We start from the raw sequence: 26,364 nt of genomic DNA on the forward strand, positions 1-26,364 counted from the left end.
ATTAATTTCGGAGAGCTGGCTCAATCTTCCCCTCTCCCCCCCCCCCCCCCCCAAAAAATCGCATGGATACGTTTTCCACACCTAGACTCGGAATAATCACGTCACGGTCAGTACAGTGAGTTTGGGCCTTTATACGAAGCTGTGACATGTAAAAAAAAAAGTGGCGATTTTTCCACAAACACTTTTTTCCGGCCATTTTACAGGATGCGACCTCTATTTATCGGAAAATACTGTAATTTTTTCTATGTTCCCATTGCAAATTAAATTGGGGAATTTTTCCAAAAAGGATGTAGTATTTCTTACTTATGTTATTCGAAAAATTGTGTTTATTTCAAAATGAAGAATTATTCTCAAGGTTTTAATAGGGTTCCTCCTTTCCCGATCAATTCTTTTTTACGGACGAATTTCTATTTGTCCAGCCGGTGACCGCAAAGAGGGGGTTTTACATGCCCTGTTTACGTTCGCAGCACTGTTAGAAATTTTAAATATCTTGCGGCATCACAGTCGATCTCAAGGAGGTATTTCGATGCTCCCCCCCCCCTTTCCCGACAATAAAATGATCTTCACTCCTAGTTACAGCCCGTCTGTGGCATCTAGTGGCGTGTTTCCCGGGGGGGGGGGGCACTCAGCGAGCTATAAGCACGGCCATGGACTCCCACATACTGGAGAAGGGCTTCTAGCCTGGGAGCTTTGACGGACTTTTTATTCCATGTATTTTTTTTTTTTCCATGATAAAGGGGCCGCACCTTCTGCAGCTGACAAAGAGCATTTCAATAGGGTTCAGTTTCGGCTGCTTCAATGCAGGTTTACTGAATACAATCACCATTTCCTAATTAGAAGGACGGGGAGTGTATAGCGTGTCCCTTATGTGGGGAATATGTCACCTGGAGGCATCCGTCCATATGGGGACCCCCCTTCTGATCCTGAAAACTACATTCTTCTTGACGCCGCCGGTCAAGGCTTTAAAAGCTTTTGTGCTTAATGGATGGCCATCCGTGAAGGACGCCGACATAGATGATCCTAATTGGAATATAAAGAAATTACGGTGGTGAAGAAAAATCTAGACGAGGTTTGCGATTCTGCAAAATAAGAATAGCTGTGTTTGGAGCCACTTGAAGTAAACTCCTTGTTTTTCCCCTGAAAAAAAAACCCCCACAAATGTTGAGATAGACAGTTCCACAGTATTTTATGGTTTGTGTGGACCACATTCGGTTGTGCACGTACATTATAACCTTCTGTTAGTAAAACATGTTGTATTACAAGAAAACGGAAAAGTTCCTCGTGATTCCGCACAGTTTCCTGACAGAAAAAGTAAGCAATATTAAATATAGCTACACATTTTTGATAAATTCATGCATTTTAAACATTTTCTTTAATGATAATTTATTCAGAATCTTCAAAAACAATCTAGATTTTGCAGCCCTCTAATACTTATAATCAATAAAGCGTAGTATAAAATACTTTTTTTTCTGTTAGACATATCAATAAATTAATAAAACTTACCATGTTTTATTTTTTTCAATCATATTTAAAATTTATTTAAGAAAAATTTAAACTCCATTTGGCTTGCATACTTGTAAAAGTGACAATATTTGAATCGAGTTTTTAATAAGAAATTTATGCAACTAAAAAAATTATTATTTTTCTAATTTAAAACCTGATATATGACTCAATATATGAGAGCAAAATAAATCTTAAATAAGTGACATGTAATTTGATTTTGGGGGAAATATACACTGTATCATAAAATATAAATAAATACAGGGCTCGATAAAAATCATTAAAAAATCTAGGCACCAGCCAAATTTTGTAAGAGCCAAGCATGGTTTTTTCACGAGAGAAGTATCTTAAATAATCTTTTTTCAACCTTTCTGGGAATTGATGACCCCCTTCCCAGGGCCGCAACTAGATACTTTGTCACCTGGGGCAATTCGGAATTTCGGCGTCCCTTGCATGTAGAAGAAGCAGTTAAAGGGTGAATTCGACTCACATTCTGGTCCAGCGTCCGGAGCACCAGACCTACCTGCTTTCTCTAGTTGTGGCTCTGCTCCTTTCCATGTTGGAAGACAATTATGAAATCGGAAAATTTTGAGCCATCACTAGATTCTGATTTAGCAATCACATATACAAAATTTTAGGCGCGAATACAGATTTTCCAGTCACCATGGTGACCTGGCACTTGGGGTTTGTCCAACCCTGGAATAAATAAAGATGCATATACTGTTCTGAATATATTTTTTGTATATAGTCATTTTCATGACCCCGCCCAGGGGATTTCGGGATTCATGAGATCTGGGGGAATCCTGGGAGGATATACTCAGATTTACGGCATGACTAGATCTGAATAAATTGCCTATGGCGATAGACCGGAGTTGTGCTCGTTTCAATGAGAGAGAGAGAATGAAAGTATATTTTTACTTGGACCGTGATCAAACTAGAATGGGGCTCAAGGGCAAAGGCTACGCCCCCAACAATCAAATAAATTTTTGTTAATTAAATGCTTTTGGGAAATTGGCACCAACTCAAAAATTCTCTGAAAGAAATTCCGTGTCCCCCCCCCCCTAATAGATTGGTTTTCTTGGGTACGCTCATGCTCAGGGGTAGTCCCATTCCAAGGGCGTAGCGAAGAGGAAAACTTGGGGGTCTGGTCCCCTCGTCCGAAATGTGAGAAAATGACCGAAAAAAGGGAAAAAGATGACCAAATCTATTGTTCTATCACTTTGGTCCCCCCTGCCGAACGAAATTTCTGGCTACGCCCTTGTCCCATTCACTTTGGTAACAATACATTAAATGATTGTTATACAGTCGAATATGCTGTTATAACGAAGTCCAAGAAACCGGAGAAAACACTTCGTTATAAAGAAATTTCAGATTGTTTGCATTGTTCCTATGTATACTTATTAGAGGGATTAGAAAACCATTCGTTAAAACGATATTTTCGCTGTAACGGTATTCGTTAAAACGGGATTCGCCTGTAATTGGAGCCCGAATTTTCCACTTAAAAAAAATGGCTAAATAAAACTGAGAAAATATGTGCTAAAGAACAAATAACCAAGCAAAAAACGCAAATGCGTTTTTAAATGCATCTTTTCTATTTATCTCGGTGCATATTCATTTGCAAAAACATTCTCATGCAAATGATTTCTACATGTATTTTATTTAAGAATTTCTATTTATTAGTACTGTAGCTGCTCACTAATAGAAAGAAAAAGTTGCTCGAAAAAGAAGCAAACTACACGTGCACACAAGTAACAAAACATGAATAATGTCAAAAATGGGCGGATTTTTCTCCTGAGATTTTACTTCTTTTTACTTGAAAAAAAAGAAATGACAAGCAAATAAAGCACCCGGGCTTCGGGTATGGTCCATGTAGCTAGAAGGTCCTTGGAGTTGAGCAACCAAACTATTTGAAAATGTCGAATTTCCGATTCGATAGACGATGTTGCCTGATCCATAAATCCATGGAAGTGAGCATGAATGTAATAAGTTCAGACTTTTAATTGTTCAGTTGGTCATCTAAACCGCTTTGATGATACGAAATTCTATGGAAAACGTCTTATACTCTTAGAGAATCAACTGATTTGAGATCAAAAATCAATTTCACATGACTAGAGTTCCATTCAATCGTTAATATTAGAACGAAATGATCTCAAAGACGTCCCAATGCAGATAAAGCAGCAATTTTCAATAATTTTATGTCCTTACAGAGCGAAACGTGAAAATTCGTTTATAATGAGAACTACGTTACAGCGAGAACTTTTCTTGTGGTTGTGAGCTGTTGTTATAACGAACTTTTATTGTATTATGAGCAATATTAATTTGAAAAATTACAAAAATTTAATTAATCTTCCGCACAACTTGAAAATTTGCACTTATTCTGAAAATTCTTCAATTACATACATTTATATACACATTAATGCTAAAAAGAGGTTAATTTATATAAATGCAACAAACAGGACTAATCATAACAAATTTATAAATAGTGCAAAAAAAAAAAAATGAATAAATCAAAATTAAAAAGGTCAATTTCCCGTGACCTTTCATTAAATTAAGTTGTATAATAACCAAGAATGGCCACTGAAGCTGTGCTTTCCAAAGTGTGAAATATCGACCCCTGGGGGAAGGGGTCGATGCAATTGTCCAAAGGGTCGATAGAAGCTATGGGTTTAGTATAGGATCCTATGGGTGGGCTTGAGTTGGGAGAAATGAGAAAGAAATTTTTTTTAAAGAAGAGCTATGGAACACAAAAAATTTGGGAGACTTTTCACTGAAGCAGCGGTTCTCAACCGGTGCTCCGTGTACACTTCCCGGGGGCTCCGCACCCACTCGAAGAAAATAAATCAGTAAATTCGATAAATGAATATAAGGAGAGCGTACGGGGCTCCACCATAGAAATTTTACGCCGAATAGAGGCGACCACTGATGCATATTTGTGTTTGAGTACAGGTGATCATTTGTGGAGATTTTACTGTATTTAGGAAAATGTAATGGAACCCTTTGTATATATCTCCCTATTACGTTTCTGACCTTACTTATTTGTACGAGGTTTTGCTTCAGTTGCTATACATTTCTATACATTATCCCTGTATACAGGGCCTAATTTCTTCATGGGCAAATGAAGCCTTTATAACTTTGAGCCCCCGAAATTCAAACAACATACATTCACTGACCAATTAACATCTTTGACTCTTGTCGCAAGAGCCTCCTAATTCCTGCTTTACCCAGGGCCCTGCCTGTATACACTTCAATTAATCGACGTTTTCACTTCGATTCGAACTCCCAAGTCTTTGGAAAACACCTTTTCTATCAATCGAATCACATAATTTTTCAATTGGTGAAAACGTGTCACTGAAATACAGTGTTTTACAGTTTTCAAAAACCCATCATGAAGAAACGTTGTAAGCGAAAAAACTAAGCGGGATCGACTGTAGTTTCTCATGCATATTTTTTACTGAAAAAGTAATAAAATTTAAAATGATTGACTGGTTCAATCAGGGCTGCAACTAGATGCTTGGTTACCCGGGGCAAGCGCGCATTTTGACGCCCCCCTTGTAATGTTGAAGGAGAGGTTTTAGAATGAAATTTGCACCCCATCCGGTCTAGCGCCCGGGACACGAGACCCGCCTGCTCCTCCCTAGTTGTGGCCCTGTGTTCCATGGCTTTTGACAGGTACTGAAATAATTATTGAACGGGCTACGGTATGCTGATAGCCAGGGCTGTAACTGGGATTTTTGTCGCCCCCACATTCGATAATTTTGTAACGGTGTTCTCTGTCAAGTAAAGGACGTTTTACATAACGTTTAAATAACGCTTTTTTTTCTGTTAAATCTTGAAATGAATACCGTAAAATTGCTTGAGACTTTAGCAACAATAATGTTATGATAGTATTATAAGTATATTTCTTCTCAAGCATAAGATTTTGAATCAAAACGACAGATTTTCACAAAATTTTTTTTCGGAAACGTCTGTAAAAAAAAAGTGGGGGGGAGGGTAATTTTCGGAAAAAGTTCGTTTTTCAGTACTGCTTTCGCATTTATACGACGCGTCGTATAAACGAGGTTCCACTAGAGCCTGAGCCCCCCCAACATTTTCAATAAGTTTACGCCTATGATTGCACCCACATCCTGCAGCAGTGGTCGCTAGGCTGGGATCTTTGTTGAGGCCTAAGAGGCCAGATTTTTCACTGGTCCCTCGATAAAGAATTTCTAGTGTGAAAAAAACAAAAATTATAAGAAACTAGGCTGAAACCTTTCAGTCTCCCGCAGAGGCCGAGCACCCACTTAGTTCCGATTTTACGTATTCTATGGAAGAGGTGTGGGGGGGGGGGGATCAGACGTTATTACAAAATATACAGGAATGCTTAGGCTGACCATATTTCCTCGACAGAAATACGGGAAATCGGAATTCCAAATACGGGAAAACACGGGACATTGCCAACTATCGCCAGAAATGACGTCAAAAGTAAACAAAGTTGCCAAATATTGGAGAAATTACGTAAAAATCAAAATGGCGGGAAATAAAGCATTACTGCAAATTGCAGTGGATTTAAATGAATTCCACGAAATAAACGTTCACTAAGACAAATGTGAGAGATTCATATTCTTATTAATAATTGTAATTATCATAATATAATTTACGAGTGGGAAAATAATTTAATTTTTGGACTTCAACAAAGATAAAACTGAGTATGCTTCATGTAAAAAACGGAAAAATCGGGTCATTTTCGCTAAAAAGTCGGGACGACCAATAAAACAAAAAACTAGGACTGTCCCGGGAAACACGGGACGTATGGTCACCTTAGGAATACTGAAAAATATTGACGGAAAAGAATATGGCCGCAATTGAATGTAAATTAATAAAATAATGAAAATTTTGAACTAAAAAAAATTTTAAATTGATGAAAGAGATAATTCCAAAACTAATTTAAATTAAGACCTAATAAAAGATATTGTTTAAGATTTAATGGAAATTCAGAATCGATAAATCGAAAAAAATAAATTAATAATTGACAGAGATAATTCCAGCACCCATCAAAATTCTGAATAAGTGAAAGAAATAATTTCAGGATTGATAAAAAAATCAGAATTCCAGAAATGATAAAAGTTCAGAATTTATTATTGAAACAATTCCAGATTTCTTTCTTTCCATATGAAAATGCCGAATTTTCCAGAATTATTTATTTCTAGATAGAAATGCAGATTTCCAGAATTATTTTTTCAGATAAAAATTCCGATTTCTAGAATTGATCAAAATTCCAGCATTGAGGGAAAATCCAGAATTTATAAAATTATAGGGCCGCACCTGTCGCATACCCCCTAAGGTGGTTCTGTATCTCTTCATACAATGCCCATGGTGCGGTGAAACTAATTATTGAAAGATAACGGACTTGAAAAAGAGCTGTATATATGGTTTTCACTTTCTCACATGAAACAATAGTGGAGTTTTTTTTTTTTAAATTGTTATTTTATTGTTGCAACTGCATGAAAATCGCTAAAAACGACAAAATAGAAAGAAACCAGCATATTTAATGTTTTACAGGGTAAGCTGGTACAAAGAAATAAAAAAAGAAGAGAAGGTTCCACAAATATAATAGTCTTAAAACAAAACACATCATCTAGAGATGAATTTCCTGAATGCTGTTAACTACACTCAAGGCATTTCCACCGGAGTTTTGGCGGCTTTTCCATCAAGGACCTGCAGAATGTTTTCAGCTGCCAACTTCGCCATCTTGATCCTAACATTTGTCTCAGCACTTCCGACATGAGGAGTTATAACTGAAACGAAAAATATAGGCAGGATATGGAGAGAACCAATCATTTTGAATCCGTAAAATAATTATCGTAATAAACTCTCTTGATAGTGCGTAAAAAAAAATTATTATTAATAGATTTTTTTTCCTCAACAGCAGGTTTCTGTTTCTTTTTGGTTTAGATAGAGTTTGTACGATCCTGATACGTACATGCAATGCTGGATTTCCCTATAGGCTAGACAGGCTGCAGTTTAGGGTCCTCGAGGGCCTGCATCTGAAACTGGTGTTTTTTATTTGGGAGAAATTGCTCGAAGATAAAATTTCAAGCAAAAAGTTTAGAATTTTCTTACCCCCTCACATTACAAATGTTTAAAATGCTTAAGATACGCATTATGTGTACATAAATTACCATATATTCACGTATTCAACACAAAAAACAGCGACAATTTTTCGTTGACAAGGAACAGCTGGAGTTGGACACATAAGCATCCCCCATTGATTTCGATATAGACTAGGACCCCATCAAACCTCCTGCCCTGGGTACATTCGTGCGCATGTAAATAAAATATTATTAGTATACTGTTATATTTTAGCTTGATTCAAAGAGTTTGAACCAACCAAGTAAATACATCACGATGAATTTTGAATGATTTTGCTCCATGATTTTTAACCTCAATCATACGTGTAAGAAAAAAAATGTTTTATGAGGGTCCCAAAAAGAAGGTTGAACTTGTTGTTTAGTTTTAGTTTAGAACAGAGTACGTCAGGCTCTGTCGCTTTGCGATATAAGCTCATTGATCGTGAGATCGTGGGCGTGCCGGAGAAAACTCAAACCGGCAATCCGGCCGGGAAAGCACACCCGGTTTGGACCAACATCCCGCCAACCCCAAAGCAGCACAACCACACACCCAAACCCCCAATCCCTGGGCACATCACCGCTCGACAGCCAGGACAGCACTACGAGCGCGACTCCCCCTCCATCCCGACACCCATGACAAAGCCCCGCCGGCGCGGCCCACAGCGCCCCAACACGCCCCGCGAAGGGAGACTTTCCCACCATCCCCACCCCCAAGAACCCCCCCACTGCGTATACGAGAGAACAATTAAATTTGTTGTTTTTCATTTTGGTCTTCGCCTCCTCACGTAATACCACCACTACTAATCCATACATGCACCTCGTTCATATTCCTCTGCGGAACCTCTAACGAATTGGTACATGTTGGAATGTGCGTGTACGTGTAGTGAAACCTGCCGTGAATTTTGTTTCTGTGTAATGCTTGTTATGTGTAGTGCTGCCATCTACCGCCAATTTTCTAACTATGAGTGAAGTGTAATGATTGAATAATTGTATTTGTAGACCTGTTGCTCTCTGTTGCGAGACTTTTCAATGGGGAGATCGGCTCGCATTTGCACCTCGAAGTTTGGAACACACCCCCACGTAATATCAATCGTATTTACAGATTTACGACCGGGAGGAAGTGAGGGAGGGACCTGAGCGAGCTATGGCGCAGGGCGGCAAACTCGGAGTGGCGGCAGATTTGATGAATGAGAGGTGACAAGTTCCGTAATGTGGTAATCCTCTGGTTGCGTTGTCTTACGTATGCTAGTAAATGCTGTCATCAAATCAAAAACGTTAGTTTTTTTTTTTTGTTTTTACTGGTAGAACCACACATGGAAAAATCGGTTCTTCAGAAATTTATGGAATCCAGTTAAAACTCATGAAAATTTCTGAATAAAATGAAAAAAGAAAACAAAAATGAATGAGAATCTCAAAGGAGATGAAAATTTGATGCTTTTACTGTACGTTGACCACACGTTCTGTTCGAGTCTATTTCTCGCATGGGCAAACAGGACCCACAAATTTTCAGGGGCCCCCCGAAATCATCTGCGTTCTGTATTTTAAGCACAGCCCACATGCCCCCTTCCTCTGTCTCAAAGGAGACGGCGTATTTTTCATTCACTGCAAATGATGCTTCATTTTCTCGCCGTCTAGCAATACCTTAGCAACTTGCATATCTTTGGCGATGATTGGCAACGTCCCTTATTTTATAGGAATCCAAATTACTTGCACTTTTTTCCAGGCAAAAATATGGTCAACCTACTTTCCCTTTATACGGAAAAGAAGTTCAGGTAAAAAAAAACTACCCTGAGCTTAAAATTGGCGGGAAAGACGCATTCCCTTCGTCAGCGATTTTCCGTCCAACTCGTCTGGTAATAAACTTAGAAATAACGCGGGTCTGGGCGTCGAATTCGAATGGGAGATGAGTTCGAAGAGATCAAACTCCGTTAGCCAACCGGGAGACGTCAACAACTTCCGCAAGCTGCAGAAAGTCGGGGAAGGGACTTACGGGGTCGTGTACAAAGCCCAGGACATAAACACCGGGAAGATGGTCGCCCTCAAGAGGATACGGCTCAGGGAGGAATCCGAAGGCGTGCCCAGCACCACGATCCGCGAGATATCCCTGCTGCGCGGGCTCGACCACCGGAACATCGTGCGCCTGGAGGACGTCATACCCAAGGACGACAAGCTCTACCTCGTGTTCGAGTATCTGAACAGGGACCTGAAGGACCTGCTGGAAGACAACGACTCCGGGCTCCCCGTGGAACTGGCCAAGAGCTACCTGAGGCAGCTGCTGTCGGGCCTGGCCTACTGCCACTCCCAGAAGGTCATACACAGGGACCTGAAGCCCCAGAACCTCCTAGTCGACAACAAGGGCAACATAAAGATAGCGGACTTTGGTCTGGCCCGCAACTTCATGCTGCCGCTCAGGTCCTACACCCACGAGGTGGTGACGCTGTGGTACCGGGCTCCGGAGATTCTCCTGGGTGCAGTCATCTACAACACCGCCGTGGACATCTGGAGCCTGGGGTGCATATTTGCCGAGATGTTGACTCACAGGGCTCTTTTCTCCGGGGATTCTGAGATTGACCAGTTGTATCGGGTGTTCCGTACCCTAGGTACACCGGACGAGACTATCTGGCCGGGGGTTTCGTCGCTCAAGCATTACAAGAAAGATTTCCCCAAGTGGGAAGCTCGGGATATGTGTACTAAGCTATCCATGTTGGACACTGATGGTATAGATATTGTGAAGCTCATGCTTACTTATGACCCGTGCGAGCGGATCACTGCTTATAAAGCACTTCGCCATCCGTTCGTGAGGGATGTTTGATTATTAAGATTCAATATTTTATTTACAACTGATTTTTGATTATGTATTTGTTTCATCAACCATTATGTAATTGTGATTTTTTCACAAACATTTTTCATTTATATTCTGTTTTACATCCAGGGTCACAACTGGAGGGGGGGGGAGAGAAGCAAGTGGGTCTGGTGTCCCGGATGCTGAACTAGAGGGTGTGTCAAATTCGCCCATGAACTTAACGTCCCTTCTACATTACATAGGAGCGCCAAAATGCATGCTTGGCGGGGCTGACAAAGTATATAATTGTGGCCCTGTTTTACATTCAATGAAGAAAATAACTTTTTCCGAGGGCCCCTCTTAATGCATGGGCTGCCCAAGCATGACCCAGGACCCTGCTCCATAAACTTTGCATAAACATTTGAATTAATCGTATCAGACTTGTCTGAGAATGTTGCAGTCCATAGCTCTGCTTGCAGGCAGGATTGCAACTAGGAACAAAATCTAACTGCTCCCACGGACATATACATTTTGATGCTCCCCTCCTCATAATTTTGAATGAATGAAAAGCAACTCTAGTGCCCAGGACAGCAGACCTCTCCTAGTTGTGGTACTGCTCAGGACCTCCCTGTGACTTACTTTTTTTTTAACTAGAAATTATTCTAGATTTATCAATTGAAAACCAAGGCTCATTGTATGTCCTGTAGTTGAACGCTGTGTTACATGAAATTTTAAAGATAGCGCAACACCAATGGATGAGGTTTTCACAGCCATCACTGATTGAGTTTCTTGGAATAAAGTGTCATTGTCTGTATAATATAATTTTTCTTCTCAATGTTTCCCAAATGCTAGAGGCTAGCATCAGTGCATCCAATAATGTAACATAGACACCTCCCAATGATACCAACCACTAGCATTTGGAGAAATGTTGAGAAGAAAATACACCATTAATGGTTAATTTTTCCCTGATTGAAAATCTTTCAATCGTGCAACATTTTTTGGGAATAAAAACCTTCAAATATATCATTACTACCAAGTTATGGATTATCTCACGAGTCATGAATTCTGGAAAATATTTTTATAGCATTATTTTACAATGGAAGATTTGATTTAAAACATTTTTAATGTGTTTTTACAGTTGTATGTGGAAAAATGTTACATGTGAAATGGGGGTAAATTAATTTTTTTTTCATTTACGAATGATTACATTTGATGTTACTTATTGCAGCGTGGTAATAAAACAGCATTCTCGAAATTTAATTTATTAATTAAGGGCAGTGTTTTTCAAAGTGTGCATTGTAACTCCTAAGCTATGACGCACACTTGCCAACCCTAACAAAGGAGACACTGCCAACCTTTATCAGGGACATTACAGCAAGCTGGGGATATTAATTTGTGCCTCTGTTTATGCTTTAAAAGTATTATTTCATATGGGAAAATATCTATCATAATTTCTGGGGTGCCGCAGATGAAACAGGAATTGAACAAGGGAGTCGCGAGTGAAAAAAAGTAAAACAAAAATTATGTAGGTTGTGGTCATAGACTGCAGAAAAATTCTGAAGAACTTTAGGCAGTGGTTTTCAAACTTCTGTCAACTAGCTGTCCATAATAGTCTAGGGAAAAAATCACTTCAGAGCAGTCCATGGCAACACATCAATATTACTAGTGTATCCAGTACCGTAACTAGCCATTCCTGTGCAAAAATTTACATTTAGGCCACCCTTCCAAGTAGGCCCTGTGCGGGTGCACCTGTTCTATCTGCCTAGTTATGGCACTGGGTGTACCTAAAGTCCATATTTAGTGTTATGCGTGAATTTTTTTATGCTGACATCTACTTTTCAAACTATGAGTGAAGTGTAATGATTGAGTATTTGTACCCGTTGTAGGTCTTTTACTTTCTGTGGCGAGACTTTTCAACAGGGAGATCAGCTCGCATTCATGCGTTGAAGTGGGGGAACCACAGAAAACAAATTGCAGCCAATCACCACTGTGCTGCTCGCAGAGTTTGAACCAGAGTCCTCGTGAATAGAGATACCATAGGTGCCAATTCCCAGACTTGGAAAAACCTGCAGTTTGTCATGTGAAGAAAACATGTCATGCAAATAAGAGGGGGAAACATGGATTTTTCGGGGGATTGTATAGTGACCATACAACTTGTTTTCCGGGGCATTGCCGTATTTTCATTAACTTTGGCCACCAAATTTTTTGTTGGCCCATTACCTGAAAACCATGATGGTAGCAAGTCACACTTGTGGTGATGGACTATTTCATCAAGCAGCCGGAAGCATTTCCCATTTTCAAACAATGGGGCAAGTGTTAGTGCAGAATTGAGTGTCACAATTTGAAGTCCCCATGCTGATCTATTCCGATCAGGGAAGAAAGTTTACATCAGCAGTATTTCTCAGGATGTTCAAACTTCTGGCAATTGAAAAGACGTGAGAGATTCAACAGAACCATCCCCAATCACCTCTCCCTGTTCATGTCAAAGTATCAACAAGATTGGGAATCAGAGTTACTGCTGCTCTTGTTGGCCTATAGGAGTGCTGTCAATGAGCACCAGATTCTCACTGTTACAGATTGGTCATGGTATGGGATTTTCGGCTGTCAATTGACCTGCTGTTTGGGTGACCGCCAGATGCTCCTCTTCGTATGGAAGAATATATCGAGGATGTGCATCACTTTTCCAGGGATGGGATCAACCTCAGCTCCGAGAAGATGGGAGTTTGCTACAATGCAAAGGCCACGACTTCAAGGAGGGAGACCCTGTCTGGCTTTGGAATACGAAACGCTGGAAAGGAGGATGTCCGAAACTACAAAATTCATGGCAAGGATGTTATGTCAAGAAGAAACTGAACAACATTGTGATGTGGATTCAAAAGACACCATAGTTCAATGTGGTCCATGTCATCAGACTTACTCATTATCACAAAGATTATGGAGGACTCACTGATTTGAGGACTACACTGCCTGGGATAAGCATCTGTCAAGGGTGCGGGGGCAGTGCTATGAGAGAAGGGTAAATAAATTTGAAAAGGCTTGTGAACACATGCAAGGTATATGTGGCATGCGATTGTTAAAATAGAACAGCGAGGTTCTATGGACTCAAACAGTAGAATTAAAAGTGAGATGTACTTTTGGAAGGCTTCTAGTTTTAGCAGGACTTCTAGTTGATGTAAATAAAGGTGTTTGTTTCAAATCCTCGTACCTTCAAGTTTTTATCCATCTTCAAGTCCCCAGCAAAGAACCCAGGAGATGGGACAATCTGGTAACAGAAGTTTGACGAGCCGTGGTGGCATAACAATAAATATATTTTATCAAATAATAATTGAGAAAGGTCATAAACATACTTATATTAGGCAGAGAGACCAACGGATCATCTTTCGGAAGTGGTTCTGGCACAGTAACGTCAAGGGCAGCTGCCCTGATCGTTTTCCCTTTCAAAGCATCATGGAGGTCTTTCTGATTGACAACTCCACCCCTGTGAACAAATAAATGCAGTACTGTACAGTCACTTGATCAACAAACATCATTGTAAGGAGAGAAGAAAAAACGTCAATATTAAAATGCCAAACCATAAGAAAACAAGTCATATTAAACACTGGCAAAGTAATTGAGGAGCGCGTATCATATAAACTCAAGGTTTCTCTCTATTCCACGTTATAATTGGGTCTTATTAGAGACTACTGAAGTGTTTTTCCCAACTTATTCCCCCTTATGCAGATACGTTTCTCAAAATCTAATTTAGAAGAAATGCATTTGAGCTACTTCTCTTGGTAAACTAAGGATACACTGTTTAAAAAAATTTATTCACTGAGTGGCTATTTTATTATGACCACCTATGACTTTAAGACCCATCTTTTATAGCGTTTCACACCTTCAGTACAGCATTGACTCTTCTTGGCATGGTTGATAAATCATTCATGAAATCTGATATGGACCATGATATCTGAACCATGGTTATTGAATAGCACTTCCAGACAGTGAGATTGGATGGTTGTAGATCTGGATGTCTGTTGGCTCTTTCAACCTCATCCCACAAATGTTCAATGGGACTGAAATCTGGGGGGATTGTGGGGGGCCACCTGATCAGAGTGAACTCTCCTTCATGTTCCTCAAATTGATCCTATGTAATACCAGCACTATGGTAGGATGCATTTTGTTGAAAGTAGCTGTTGGGATAAAGCATCAAAATAACAGGATATACCAGCAACAATGTTTAGATATGTCTTATTCAGACATTTGTGAACATGAGTTAAAAAGGCCCAAAGCCATCACATTGCTTCCACTAGCTTGAAGGGTTGTCGTAATACACATGGTTTCTATGCTTTTGTGCTGTTCCCCCCCCCAAGTTTTCACTCGCCCATCTGCATGGTGTAACTGAAGATATGATTTATTGAACCACATAATTTGTTTCCAACTATCCACTGTTCAATCTTGCATTCCTGAGTGAATTTGAGATTTTTTTCAAGGCCCTTGATTTTGCTGGAATAAGAAATGCCATTGTACTGCAGTGTGTTGTTCAAAGATCCTTCGAGACAATCCTTGATCAAGATCTGCTGCACTGTTACCATCTGTTGTCTTTCATAAGTCTAAATACTCTCCGTTCCACCCAAGCATTCACCAGTCGGTGATGACCAGAAGTTGTACATTGAGACAGTTTTTTGCATGGCAGTCAAATTTTTAAACACTTTAATAAATACAGCTGCATTTGAATGTTTCACAAGTGCAGTGGTTTTTCTGATACATGCTCCATGGCTCAGATCTCAATCATCCCATTTTTAAAGCCTGTGAAATCAATTTTTTCCCCTGTATCTTCACAAACAATTCACCTGTACTACTGTCTCAGGAACTAAGCTTTCCTTTTGTATACTAGCTAAGCTTACTTGGGGCAAGAGCATGACATCATAGCCCATTTGCTTAAAATTGTCAGGTTGTCATAATAAAGTGTGGCCACTCAGTGTATATATTCATATGGCAATGGGTTTCCCCCACTTTTTTTCAAATGAAGATGCGTGATGTAGCGGTTCAGCAAGTAATATCACAATAGGGGATAAATGAAGATTAATTTGTAACTAGGGATGTCGTAATGAATGGGTGCACCTGGTTAGGAAGCCCCAGGACATCACTTTACTCAGGGCTGCTGCTGTTGCAACCAAATAAACAAAAGAATGGGGGTATGAATACATGCATATTAAACTGGACACAACAAACTGTAAATACAGTAAAAATAAATAGATACAATAATCTATCTTAGGGTGATAGACTCAATTCTCTTCTAAAAATGAATTCAATCACTGAAATGAATCATCAATTATAGAGACATATAATTACATATCTATAAGTATTTGAGTCATTTGGGATCACTTGTAATCTTGTGTATTAAACTTCTTACCTGCTGGTATTCACAAAAACAGCATTTTTCTTCATCTTCTCAAACACAGCCTTGCAGAATTTCCCCTTGTTCTCATCCGTCAAGTTACTCATACACACAACGAAGTCAGATTCTTTCACCAATTGGTCAAACTCAACATAGACTGCACCCAAATCCTCAGCTAAAAAACAATAGGGGAGAGGGAATGGTGGTGAGAGAGATGAAGAATGCTAAAAACATTTCTCAATAAACTTCTCAAATTTAAATGTAGTCCCACTCCTTTTTAACAGTTTGTACATAATGACTAAATTGATAAGGACCATCAGATGATTCATCGAATTCAAGAACCCATTTACACTATTTCATTACTATATTACATACCTGGCTTGATAGGATGGAAAACGTCATTGTACAAGATCTTCTTTGGCCCGAAAGGCAACACCCTTTGTATAATTGCCTGACCTACAGAAAAACAAAAATTATGTAATTATTTTATATATTATCTATATAATTTCTATATTCTGTGAGCACTCTGAAAATCATCAAGACAGTTGATAGTTAAGACGGAAATATGTTACAAGATTATAACATCCTCCATTGTTACATCTGGATATAATGTTAATAAGCACTGGTACTGGTTGACTTTCACAGAGAATCAACAAAATGCAACGACCTTGAACATAACACTTTTTTCAGCACCTTTGTTTCTGCTGCATTTTGAAAGAAATCATTATAATTCGAGGTGTACAGATTAATAAAAGTCCCACAGCTTTCCCTATCAATAACTATAATAATGAAAACAGGAATTTGTTACATGATTTCCAATCATTGCATCAGTTTCTTATAATTGTATATTGAGAGAGATTGATTTCTGAGTTCTCATTTCCATATTTCGAATATTTTGTTTTTTTAGCAAGCTACAAATATCTTTCCAGAAATCCAGATCTTAAACTCTGTTTAATCTGTGAGTTTTTTGAAGGGATTTCTGGATTCATACATCAGAGCTGACTTGGAGGCTTGTGGTTAAAACTACACTTACCATTTCAGTTATGGAATTGAATTTTCAAAATTGTAGCCTACATCTCTGTAAACTACAGGTATAAGCTTTTGAATTATTTCTGAATTATTTATATCAGCACTTGGCAAGTGCCAGGTTGTCATGATGACTAAGAAATCATAATTGACGCCTAAAATTTGTTATATGTGATTTTTAAATTGGGGTTCGAAGACAATACAGAATTTTCAGACCTTATGCTTTATTATGTATTTACTAAAACAGAAATGAGGATCATTAAATCTTGGGAAATGTTGAAAAAAAAAGACCCTATTGTCTTGAAAAATAAATGCTTGGCCCCCAAGAAATTTGGCTTTGATTTGTGAAGCCTTGATTAATTTTAGGCTGAATTAACATTGATAACATCTGATAACAAATTTAGTACCAGTATTTTAAAATCCTCATCCTCTATTTTAAAGACACAGCCGTTTATAATGGCATGATTTAGAAATCCCTTGAATGGCATCATAGCAGAGTTTGTATTATGGACTGAGATAGAAATATTATCAACACGTACATGCTATTTCCCAGATTTGAAGAATCTAGTTCATCACGTGAGATAAAATATTGTGCACCGAAGAAAACATACAAATTGAAGGGAAAACTAGAGATTTTTTGGGGAGTGCATTGGGTCACTATGTGATCCATTTTCACAGAACATTCCATATTTTTCACCATTCCAATTTTTTTTGAAGCAATAATTGGCAACTTCACTTATTTTTGGCATCATATGTGGCTACAATTGATGATTTTCTGCACTTAATTATGCTTATTTCCCATATTTTCCCTGAGGAAACTTGACCAGCCTGGAATTGTACGGACTGAAAGAGTATTTTCTTCAGGGATTTCTTATTCCAGCAAAGCACAATTTAAGAATTTTCAGAGATTTTTCTATAAAGATATGAAAAATCAAAAGAATCTTGTTTCTGATTTGGAAGATTTTAATAAGGCTGGAAAATCAGAAAGCTTCCAGGTGAAGTGAAGGCTTTCCAGAATCATTGGCTATATTTAAGTTTAAAAATCAACACAAATTCATGAACAATATCATTAATTAAATCTGGTGGCAACTACAGCAATCAAGTTACTATGGAAATCTTTTTATATCCATGCAAAACACATTAGTTTTTGCAACATTCACAATGCACACAAAAGAATAAAATATGTTACCAATACGTCCTGCCCCATATATGCCAATCACAGATTCATTGAGTCCTTGGCCACACAGCCACACTGGACCCCAGGAATAAACCCATTTTCCACTGAAAACACCAAAAGAAGTTTTAAAATACGGTAGAGTAAACTAGGATGAAAGTAACGCTGATAATAAGATCAAGAGTAAAAAAAAAACAGTTAATCCAAGAGATCTCGGTTGGGTCTGTCCAAAAAAATTAGTAGTTAAAAAAAACATTCATACCCTGAATGAGATCAATGAATTTTTTCATGTGCGCACATACTTATACACTAAATAAAAATGTGCTGAATAAGTTGGAAAATTTGAAAAAGAATTTGATTGAACAAAACAATAATAATAAAACAGGTGAGCGAATCAATCTCTACCCAGCCAACATAATGAAATAAACATCCTCAATCGTAGGTGTATAAATTTTACATACTCTTTAATGCAATGGGCAGACTCCATGAAGTTCCTTCCAGCAGCCAGCATGAGCAGGACAGTCAATTCAGCAACAGAATCCGTCGATACTGCAGGAGTGTTGCTAACTTGTATCTTCCTTGGGTAAAAGAAAAAAATGTAATGATTCAGCAGCATATCTAAAAAATATAATTTTTTATCCCAAGATTAACTCAACTGAAAAGCATCATCAGTTAATTTAAAAAATTTTAATCAAAACTTACAACTTGTACATAAACAGCCGAAACCCCTTATTTAATGAATCATATAAATCAAGGACAATCATTATATCAGGGTTGAGTTAATACAAATATAGACCTACATGCAGGGACTTCTGAAAAAAATAGTTAAATCTAAGTTTGTTATATCGGGGTTTGACTACATTTTGCTAAATGATATTAGAATTTTTCCCATTGAAGGAATGAAAATCTGTACACAAAATTGAGATAAATTCATATCAGATATTCTAGATTTGTTACCCATGTTTATGTTTAGAGGTGTCGCGAGCTCAATACCCTGTTCGTCCTTGTCAGAAAAACTTTCCTGACACAGGGGTACAACAAAAAACTGCTACCGCAGGGAGTCTCCCATCGAGGGGTTAGCACACTGATCTCTAGATGAGTATAAAAAACAAGCCTGCCATTTGGAATCGGCAATAAATTGTAGGTCCCGGTCTAATTAGCCCTCGTGTGCAGAAAATGACGTGCAACAAAAATGATCAAATGATGAAATTACCCATGTTTATTTCTTAAAAGGAAAGGCAGGCTTTTGTTATTGAGCCGCTTGTATTGCAGAGGTACATTTATGGTTTTGCTGCCTATGGGCTACACAAATTTTGCTGCCCTTCTCCCATTCTGCTCTAATTTTCTTGACTACTCTTCCCTTGAATTTGTCATTCGCTTGGCTCCACCCTCCACTCCTGCAAATACACCTGTGTTGTTTTGGTCACATATACTTGCATACTTTTTTTGGCCACACATGCTTTCACACGCTCTATTTTTAGTCACTCACTGACCTAGCTATTTGGACAGACGTGGATTTATTGAGGGTTATTAAATTTTTCTGCCCTTCTCCCATTCTACTAACTTTCTTGGTCACTTATTCCTCAAATTTGCTGCCCTCCTAGGCTATAGCCTGCCAAGACCCCCCCCCCCCGTAAATATGCCACTGACAGAATCAGAGGAAAGATGCTACTGCAGTGATTTTCCGCTGCATCGACAGTAAATTTCAATTTGAATTAGTGAATGTCTTCGAGTAATCACTATAATTAAGTGGAATCTGTATCTTTTATCATGGGCATTCTCCAGTTTGCAACCATCAAAATGGTTTTTTTTTCCACAGGGTGCATGCATCCATTGAATTAACTACAGTGCTATTATCTAGGCCTATTCTGATTATGTGAGTTTTACAAGCATGGATTTGAAATAAGAAGAAAAAAAGAGCAGTTTCTTTATACTAATGGCAATTATTCAAGTTCTTACTTTAGCTTGCAGGTGTTCAGATCAATGTGCTCATATCCAACTGACATGGTAGCAATAACCTTCAGTTTATCTCCTGTCAGATATATAAAGTTATAATACTTGCATATCTCAAAAAAAAAAAAAGAAGAAGAGTAAAAATAAAATTCAGTATAGTAATAATTCGGGCTAGGATTTTTATGCTCTAAAAACTTCTAAAAAATGCTCTATAAAAAAATGCATTTATGCTCTTAAAAACTAAATATGCCCTATAAAATGAAAAATATGTCCTTAAAAAATTTCCTTTCTTGTCTCAAATAACATTAGTATACGATAATGAGAAGTGTTGATGCAGTATAAATTATTTTGAACCATTACTTATTTATATGAGCAGACAATCTCATCGAGTGGAAATTTCCCTTTTGAGTACGTTTTTCCCACGCAAATACAGAATTAATGTGCTGTCATCAATAGGTAAATATACCTGGCTAAGTGCTGTATTAAGCTTTAGAAAATCGTTGCACTAAATTAAAAAAAAAACATTAAAATAATTCTTTTTATTCGATGAAAACCCTCAAAATTTCCCACAAATGCTAAAAAAATCCCCCCCCCCCCGATTTACCAATTTTTCCCACAAGATACTATTATGTTACCAACATCAGATGATTACTCTATTTGCAGCCACACACTAGTGTTGTTGAAGGGATAGTATTGCTGATTGGTCGAAATACCTGAATTTCAGTATTGTTTACCGTCAAACCGAAAGATACCCAGTAAAGATACCATATAAAAAAAGTATTGTTTACCAATTAGCAATGATGTTTCATTTTTAGTGCAATAAAAATTCTAGCTCTAAGAGCTCTTGCCAGAGACAGGAACTGAAAAAACACCCAGTCTGAAGCGGGATTGGAATAGCGAGAAAAAAATTTCTAATCGAAAATTATGAAATATGCCTTGAAGTTGTGAAAATATGCTCTATCATGGAAAAAGCAGAAGAATATGCAAAGATATAGAAATCCGAGCCCTAGTAATAACAATATCTAAATTGATAAGTTAAAACTATGTACACATAATTGAATGGGCACCAATTCCCAGACAGAAAATGTCGCGTGACGACATACTTTATTGGCAAAGAAATGCATGCAAACAAAGGGGGAAATTGGAGATTTTTTTTGGGGGGGGGGGAGGGGAGATTGCACAGGGTGACCATGTGACCTATTTTTCTGAGACATTCCCCGAAATTATAAAATTATATTAGAATTATGACTATAAATAGTAATATTTATCATGTTTCCACACTTTTTCTTTGTGAAATTCATTTCAATGAATTTTTGCCTTTCATGAATTTTTCATATATTTTAGTAACAGTTGTCAACTCTGCTCACTTTTGCCATAGTATTTGGCAATTGGTAATTTGCCATATTTGGAATCCGAAATTTCTATATTCTTTCTCGTGGAAATATGGTCAGCCTAGGAATGTAAGGACCCAGTGCCATCTTAATGCAGGCCCTGGGGGCCTCAAGTGCAGAAGAGGGCCGTGTGATAATGAGATATTGAGGTTTTTGATATTAAGCATGTAAATTGGTAAGCAATCATTTATAGTCAGGTAGGGGTCTCAGTAAAACTTATTTGCCCGGGGGCATGATGCTCTTAAGACAGCCCTGCAAAGATTGTGCTTCACAAAAATTAGAAATCCCTCAATCTCATAATTTTCAGGGCTTTTTCAGAAATATATGAAAAAAAAATGGAATAATCTGGTTTTGATCAAAGATTTCAATAAGGCTAAAAAATATTAGAAGGTTCTAGATGAATCAGAAGCATTAGCATCTATATGTAATCAGATTCAGGGCCACAGATAAGTTTATATGGGTCAAGAGGCACAGGACCAGAGAAATGCTGAATCCACACTTTCCCTTAATTTGATCATTATTATTGGAAAGGTGGATGCTAAAATTGCCTTCTCGTCCCAGTTGAGCAAGTAAAGCTTTCCTATCTAGTTGCAGCCGTCAATGGACTGCTTTGTGAATTTAAAAATCTCATACAAAATAAAAGATACCAAACGGATCTGGCAAATAAATAAATAACAAAAACACCATATTTATCACGAGACAGACAAGGAACCTATGCAGTATCGACTTTTAGGCGGACAATGCGAGGTTTATGAAAAAAGACACATCAAATTAAGAATTTTCAGTTACTGACCTACAAAAAGCCTTTTAAATTAACAGATATTGATTAAGACAAGCAAGTAAAGATTTTTTCGATATTCTAACTATTTTATGAAGATATTTGAAAATATATTTTTAATTTTCGATTGTCTTGGGGAGACCTTTCCTGCATAACCCCTGAGACAGACATTCACAATATGTAACAAACTATAAAATTTTTGTACTGATCCTAGTTTATTCACATTTAGGAAAGATAGTAACCATGCAAATTTTGCCCTTTGAGGTCTTGATCAGACATACATTTGCATGGTTGGAGATATGGGGGGAAGGGCCCAGCGTCAATGACAGAGTCACTGAAATCTTCATCATCATGCCCTCCGCCATTCAAGTCTATCTCCACCTATGTGCATTTGATGGTATTACTGACAGCTTTGAGGGAAAAAAGATGGATGGGTGACAAAAATGAATATAACGCAACTGTGATTTTGGGTGATCAGATGGACAATATATACCATTTCTTATGACACAAAAAAAAATAAGAGGATTTTGATAAATAAAATACCCTATAGTCATGTCATGGCAGATCATATTACCATCTAAAACTAAATGAATAAAATTTTAACTTTTTTATTTTTGAAATCTAGTTATCACCGGTCAAAAAGTAATTTTGTTTCTTCTGTAATATGATGTACAAAAGTATAATTGATTTCGATCAAATAGACATTAAGATAGTCTGAGCATATTTGCTAATACTTCGAAAGAGAAGTCTATTGATTTTGTAACTAGAGTAACCTCAATTCTGCTCTTTGGATATGATAAGTCTAAGATTGCCTGCTATACCAGCATATATGATACCTCAGCATTGTGACAATTATTAATATTTACAATTGCATGTGATAAAATTCATCCTGTACAAGTAAAATACAGTGAAACTTGTATGAGACAAATAATATTCTTGAGAGATTTCATTTTATAAAAATGCATATTAAAGCACTAATCATTGAACAGAATATATTTTGATTCTGTTCAAGATAGATTTCTAACTCATAGTGACCCTGTAATTTACCTATAACTTTCATGTTTACAAAAATGTAACTTTACCTGCCGCTTCGATGACTTCTTTACCAATGGGATCTGTAAGCATGCACAGCAGACCATCAATCCCGACAATCTTTTTCAACAGGTCTTCTTTTGGTATCGGTTTCTCTTGGTCACTTATCTCCACCTCGCATCTGAGATCACATCAATTGATACAGTTTATCGAAAACAATAGATCATTCTTGATAACTAAAGCTTAGTGAAAATCAATTTAAAAATATACAACTGACATCTTCACAAAGAATACAAAGAGTGCAATCTTTTCAATCTTGTATAACATAAACTAGAAAGTTGAATTTTTTATTTTGTCTGAAACGGGGCAGCAACTAGGCAGGTCTGGTATGCCAGATGAGAGGGATACAAATTTCACCCTTTGACCTCTCCTTCAGCATTACAAGGGGATACCAAGATGTGTGGTTGCCCCAGCAGACCAAACATCTAATTGCAGAACTGTCTGCAACGATATTGCAGATATATGATTCAGTTTTCAAACAATGATAGGCTAACTTTCATTCAAAGGTTGAAACTTCCGTTCACTACAATCAACATATCAAATGGAAATAAAATAACTTATAATGTCATTTAATTGACTTTAGGCGAATTGTAAATTATATCCATTTTTTAAAATTAGTATTAAACATTCTAGAGGGAAGCTAAAATTTCATTTCCATGATAGATGTTGATCTTGCATCAGAAAAGAAATTGCCCCGTACAAAATCACACAATTCCCACCATCAAGCGGATTGATCCTTCGAAAATAGTGGTATGAATAACTAGGTTTTTAATAATTCCTTATATTCACCATCACTGTCTTAAGGTCCTATTTCAATGTATATGCTCAGAGCAAAACAATTCAACATCTATTTTCCTAAAGGAAATGTGGCTATGATTTTATAAGTGAGGTCTCAGTCAAACTGGCATGTGTCCCCCCCCCCCATCACCAATAGTTTACCTTGGAGCTTTAACTTAAAATTTTTCATTGATGACTGGAACATTTCTCAAGCCAATGTGCTTGACTATAATAATATAAGTCATATATGACTAAAAATATAAGTAGGCCTATGGCCTACTTATATTTTTATCACCATTTTTGCTTCTTCTTTGTCATCAACGTCTTAGCCCTCTCATCATTGTGCCCATTACTTAATATGCATCCTTGGCTTCTTAATTATTCCATTTTTTTTCATGGGTAAACAGTCTCCAGTCTGATGAAAATATGTTTCAGCTTTAACACAAGTGAGTCCAATGGAAGAAAGCCTAGTTTCTTACGAAAAATGTGTGCCACTAAAACAGTTTTAAACCCTGATCACACACAACACAAGAATTTGGTTGGGGTGTTGATTGATTTCTAGTGTTACTTTTTTTTCGTATTTTGGGTTATTGTGTTCATTTTGTAGGTATTTGAATGTTGTGAAATTTTTTTTTTTTTGGTGGCCATGTTAAATTTCCATGGTTTCGAAGATGTTCGACGGTGAGCAAAAAAAAAAATTTAGCGTCACCAAGAGGTCAGAACCTTAGACCCATACTCAACTAAAATCAACAGTTTTACAGCAATCTTGCTTATGAAAGTTTAACTGAAAATGTCAGCATTTGATTTTTTTACAAAATTTTACTGAAAAGTAATTTTGAGCTCAGATAGTAGATTTTAAACATTGAAATTTAATCAATAATAAAAATCAGATTAATTCATCGGTGAGCAAGGGCGTGCACGGGACCCACTCTTGATGGTGGGGCACACCCATGGCCCCCACATCCTCGAGTAGGGCCCTAGGCTGGGATCTTTCGCGTGCTCCCCGACCAGACTTTCACGGGGCCCCTTTATGGTGGATTTATAGCATGAAAAAAAAAAAAAAAATTGAAAATCATCCCGGGCCCCAGGGTTAGAGCCTTGCCAGCCCACCCCTTGTGGGGGCCATGGGCAATGATCCATCCTGTTGGATCAGGGAGAAAAATTTGACATATTTAAAGTTTTTCTCTAATTCTGTCTCAAATGGAAAAACTTTTGTGTTTTTTTTTTCAATATAAACCAAATAATAAGTTACTATGATGATGATTCTCAATATGATTTTACCATTTAATAGGAACCACTGACTACTTCCTGTATACACCTTTGTTGGTATGATTGAATATATTGATATAACAAATCAAGAAAAACTTGTTGGTTCATTAATAAAATTTTGCAGTGATGGGAATATGAAATATACATGAGAGAGAGGGAAAACCGGGTCAAAATCTTGATTCAAACATGTACACACAGACCTTGTTATACAGAGGTCTGTGTGGTACAACACCCGTCCCTAGAGACCGAATAAAAATGCCTCCATAAGTGGGATGACTGGGTTACGAATAAACTTGATTTTACTAATGATACTAGAGAGGGGGTTTAGAAGTGAGCAATGATATAGCGAGGTCTTGCTGAATCTTATAGCATCTTGACAACGGATCGGAATATAGAAATCAATGTCTAAAATTTCAAGAGAACTAATGTTAGTGATCTTGACCGCTTTCAGCCTCGTTAAAGGGCTGCCTCATTAGCACTGCAGGGGCTCCAGGGATAAAGTGATATCCTGGAGGGCAGGTGCTCTTAAGCGACTGAGAACCTGCTCACCAGTTTATATATTCTTGAAAATCATGGTACAACATTCATGCAACAACATTCGGTAGGGCTGACAGGGATCTGGCAAAGGACAATTGTCATTTTTTGTTATTTCACAATATAAATTTGCTATATTGGGGGGAGGGGGGCATTTCTATATTTACAAACACTGCTCCTACAAACGATCTATTAACGCATTTACTGGAGTTTAACTGAAGCACGGTATAAAATTCGGTTCTGTAACCAATACATTACAAGCAATGTGACTTTACTAAAAGAAACCATTAAAAAAAATAAAATAAATAGCTGGTTACTTTGCTTTGAGCATTTCGATCGCTTCCTTCGGGACATCGGGTCGAGTAACCAAGACCTTTGGCTTTGACATTTTGCCACTATTATGACACTTAAAGACTTCAAGCGAACTTTCGTAAAAGAAATGTCTTTTTGTCTTTTTTATTTGTGAAAAATGGAATCTCGCGCGCTTGTTGTCATGACTACGGAATCAACAAGTCCACAATAGTTGTTGTTGTTAAAAATATCATCCAGACTCCGATATCTACGGAGTACCGTACGTACATCGAGTTAGTCCCCGAACCTAGAA

At 37.6% G+C, this 26,364-nt stretch overlaps 2 protein-coding genes across 2 annotated transcripts; one reads left to right on the top strand and one right to left on the bottom strand.

The window, feature by feature from the left end:
- Nucleotides 1-6,953: 6,953 nt before the first annotated feature.
- LOC149080889 (glyoxylate reductase/hydroxypyruvate reductase-like) lies at nucleotides 6,954-26,285 on the bottom strand. The gene is made up of 9 exons (XM_089237296.1): nucleotides 26,078-26,285; nucleotides 23,171-23,301; nucleotides 19,926-19,998; nucleotides 18,428-18,544; nucleotides 17,982-18,073; nucleotides 16,142-16,222; nucleotides 15,782-15,941; nucleotides 13,737-13,867; nucleotides 6,954-7,274 (listed from the first exon to the last, which is right to left on the bottom strand). Exons 1-9 carry the CDS (start codon nucleotides 26,146-26,148, stop codon nucleotides 7,150-7,152), a joined length of 981 nt encoding a protein of 326 aa, XP_089093422.1. The 5' UTR covers nucleotides 26,149-26,285; the 3' UTR covers nucleotides 6,954-7,149.
- Nucleotides 9,406-11,581, top strand: LOC149080890 (cyclin-dependent kinase 2-like). The gene has a single exon (XM_089237562.1). The coding sequence runs from the start codon at nucleotides 9,511-9,513 to the stop codon at nucleotides 10,417-10,419; it is 909 nt and encodes a 302-aa protein (XP_089093688.1). The 5' UTR covers nucleotides 9,406-9,510; the 3' UTR covers nucleotides 10,420-11,581.
- Nucleotides 26,286-26,364: the final 79 nt, after the last annotated feature.

Source organism: Pholcus phalangioides, unplaced genomic scaffold, assembly GCF_987345545.1.
Source record: "Pholcus phalangioides strain wild (caught in Gottingen) unplaced genomic scaffold, Ppha-v1.0 ptg000010l_1, whole genome shotgun sequence".
In the NCBI taxonomy this organism is placed as follows: Eukaryota; Metazoa; Arthropoda; class Arachnida; order Araneae; family Pholcidae; genus Pholcus; species Pholcus phalangioides.

Bases quoted from the DNA above. Each gene is read 5' to 3' on its own strand.
- LOC149080889 (XM_089237296.1), bottom strand. From the start codon at position 26,148: ATGTCAAAGCCAAAGGTCTTGGTTACTCGACCCGATGTCCCGAAGGAA. The intron at 18,074-18,427 runs GTATGTAAAATT...TGGTGTTTTCAG, and splicing joins TCTGCCCATTGCATTAAAGA to TGGAAAATGGGTTTATTCCT. The intron at 15,942-16,141 runs GTATGTAATATA...ATTGTTTTTTAG, and splicing joins TTTCCATCCTATCAAGCCAG to CTGAGGATTTGGGTGCAGTC.
- LOC149080890 (XM_089237562.1), top strand. From the start codon at position 9,511: ATGAGTTCGAAGAGATCAAACTCCGTTAGCCAACCGGGAGACGTCAAC.